The sequence below is a fragment of the Cariama cristata genome, unplaced genomic scaffold, assembly GCF_000690535.1.
Source record: "Cariama cristata isolate BGI_N322 unplaced genomic scaffold, ASM69053v1 scaffold23274, whole genome shotgun sequence".
Lineage (NCBI taxonomy): Eukaryota > Metazoa > Chordata > Aves > Cariamiformes > Cariamidae > Cariama > Cariama cristata.
In genome coordinates, this window is record NW_009613796.1 from 4,622 (window position 1) to 7,378 (window position 2,757).

At 56.0% G+C, this 2,757-nt stretch overlaps 1 protein-coding gene across 1 annotated transcript in view; it reads left to right on the plus strand.

The window, feature by feature from the left end:
* Positions 1-891: 891 nt before the first annotated feature.
* Positions 892-2,757, plus strand: part of AANAT (aralkylamine N-acetyltransferase) — a gene marked incomplete at both ends in the record, with an annotated part of 3,702 nt that continues 1,836 nt past the window's right edge. Inside the window, one exon of the mRNA XM_009699168.1 lies at positions 892-953. Within this exon, the coding sequence (XP_009697470.1) occupies positions 892-953 (62 nt within the window). The remainder of the gene's footprint in view (positions 954-2,757) is intronic.

Sequence of the window (2,757 nt, forward strand, 5' to 3'; positions counted from 1 at the left end):
GGCTGTGTTGGAGCACTGGAAGACAGATGTCTTGAGCCAGAGAGCGAGGATTTTCCTCCTCATTCTGGTTCTCACTTACTCTGTGACCTGGGGCGAGCTTCCTTCACCTCTGCAGGTCGGATGCTTCCCCAGTGTCACAGCAGTGCTGGTACCCCCGTGGCTGTGCAGGGCCCAGGGCCAGCTCCGGGGACAGGCTGGGGAGGCCAGCCGGTTCCTCTGCGCCCTGCAGGCTCCGTGTAGTCCCCTTCCAACCCCAGAAGACTTTTGCACCTGTGGGGAGCTGAGAAGCAAAGCAAGAAGTTCATTTCTAGAAAGCAAACACAAATACTTCAGCCCTCCAGCTGTATAACCTGGGTTGCCAGGAATAAAGTGCCAGAGGGGAAGAAATGCAAGGGAAACAAGCCAAGGAGAAGCCTTTCCCCACCACCGATTCTGCTCCGGGCTGTTGCTGGTTGGGATCTCAAGAAATTTCTAAAAATAGCTGGAGGGATCTGATTCCCCTTTCCTGGTTATCTCTAACGGGAATGGCGCAGTCGCTTGCACAGCAGGTCTTGAATGCCCCAGCTCGGTGGAGGTCCCTGTAGAGACTTCCCACTACTCAGTCCGTTCCAGCCTTTATGTGATCTGGGGTAATGACTTGCTCTTGGACAGCAAGCTGTTGGACAGCAGCTACCAGTGAGCAAAGAGCCCTGAGCAACCGGAGGGAGTTGAAGATGTCCCTGCTGATGGCAGGGGGCTGGACTAGGTGACCTTTAACGGTCCCTTCCAACCCAAACCATCCTGTGATTCCATGATCCTGCTCCATAATTCCCACGGCAGCTGACACGCCAGCCCTGCCCGAGGCCGTACTCAGCTGGTCGCTCTGCCCTGCCCTCCTTGGGCCTGATCCAGCAGCATCCCCAGAACCTGCCCCAGGCACTCAGCACTGCCCAGGATCAAACCACCGTTGCGTTTTCTGGATGCCCAGAGCCTACCCTCTTGCCTGCTCGGGGATTTATCCAGGTGGATGAGCCCCTAATCCAATTAGCAGGATAAAGAGTTCCAGAAGATTTGATAATAAGCTCTACAAACAGTACAAACACCCCCTCCACCCCGCTCTCCCCTCCAGTTTTAGCACCGCCTTATTTCCCTCCGACATGGTTTCTGGGAGCATGAGCCACCCATTCCCAGCACCATTTCAGTTAGTCCTTGGTGACTTGCATGAGCGTCGGGGATGCTAAGTAATTCCCCTGCCAAAGAAATCCCCCCATCCCTGATGGACCCAATCCCTTAGATACACATCCACTGCCAAACCAGCAATTCATCGAAAATAAACCACACCACCACCCTGACTCACCTTGGACTGGCTAAAACAGGCATTTCAAGCACCCAGCCCTTGGCGTTTCAGGATGGAAAATTCCCAGCTTGCGCCCGTTCTGCCCTGTGCAATGTTCGTGCTGTTAATGCTTTTGTTTCTATAAATCCTATTAGCTGGAGGCAAGCCTATAATTAGCAGGGAAAGCCGGCACCTCTCAAACAATAATCAAAAATGACCTGGCTTTGCAGCAAATTGGGTTGAATATTGGGCTGTGCAGGGATGGATGGATAGATGGATGGATAGATGGATGGATGGCTGGCTCCAGGAGCAATTCCCACTATTTCTGCCTGCGGGATGCACGTGCTTAGCAAAGTTATTTGCGCAGTCGTTGGTTCTCTCCAGATTTATTAACTTGATTTGCTCACACGTGAAACCAGAGGCGGATTGAAGCTCCAGGCTCTGACCCAGGTCGAGGGATTTGGCTGGGCTGTGCAGGACGGGCACTGCTGGATGAGCTTGAGGAGGTCGGGTGCTGGTGACCCTCCTGGGGGGACCGAGGGGTCTGGGGTCCTGCATCGCAGGTGGCATGTCCTGGGATGGGCTGTGCCTGGTGGGATCACGCTGCCTAAATCTCCTAGGGCGGGGGGCAAAGCCTGGGGGCACCTCACCCAGGGAGGACACCTGAGGCTTGCAGCCGCAGATACCCACTCACACCCACTTGTCCTGCCACGGACCCATCTCAGCTACATCCGTGAATGTGGACACGATCTAAGATCCCGACAGGGGCTAAGCTGTGTCATTTACCCGCTGAGTGAGCCAGAAAAGGGAGTAAATCCCAGCAGCTCAGGCTGGGAGATGGCTCTGGCTGCCTGATGTGTGTCCATGCCCGGGCACCTCGGCGCACACGTGGTGGTCCAGCACTGAGCTCTTGCTCATGCACAGCTGTGCTGCACCCCAAATGCAAGAGCATCACAGGGCGTTATCACCCAGAGATGCTTATTTTGCAGCTTTTTGGTTTCCTGCAGCTACATCCCATCCTGCCTGTCCCCAGGGCAGCAGCTGGGCTTGCCCCAGAGCTCTCCTCCCTGTCCCACTGCCTGGCTTTGCCGTGGGCTGGGAGAAACTGGGCAAGATGCTCAGCCCCACGCCTGCTCCCCCTGCTCCAGCCCTGACAGCCCTGGCCCTGCTCTGTCCCACCGCCCAGACCTTCGTCCCCCTGGTCCCTGGGGCCAGGGCTTTGCTCCAGCCCATGGCTAGTGCCAGCCTCCTGGTCCCCAAGCACCCACCGCAGCTCACAGCGGTGGGGTCACTGTGGGTGGGTATTTGCTGTATATACACACACACAGGGATGTGTAGGAAAAGGGTGGCAGGCAGCCTAATCCTGCATGTGATCAACAGGTATTTTTGGCAACTAAGAGCACTGGAGGAGATTGGCTGAAATAAAGGGCGCTGTGCCATCG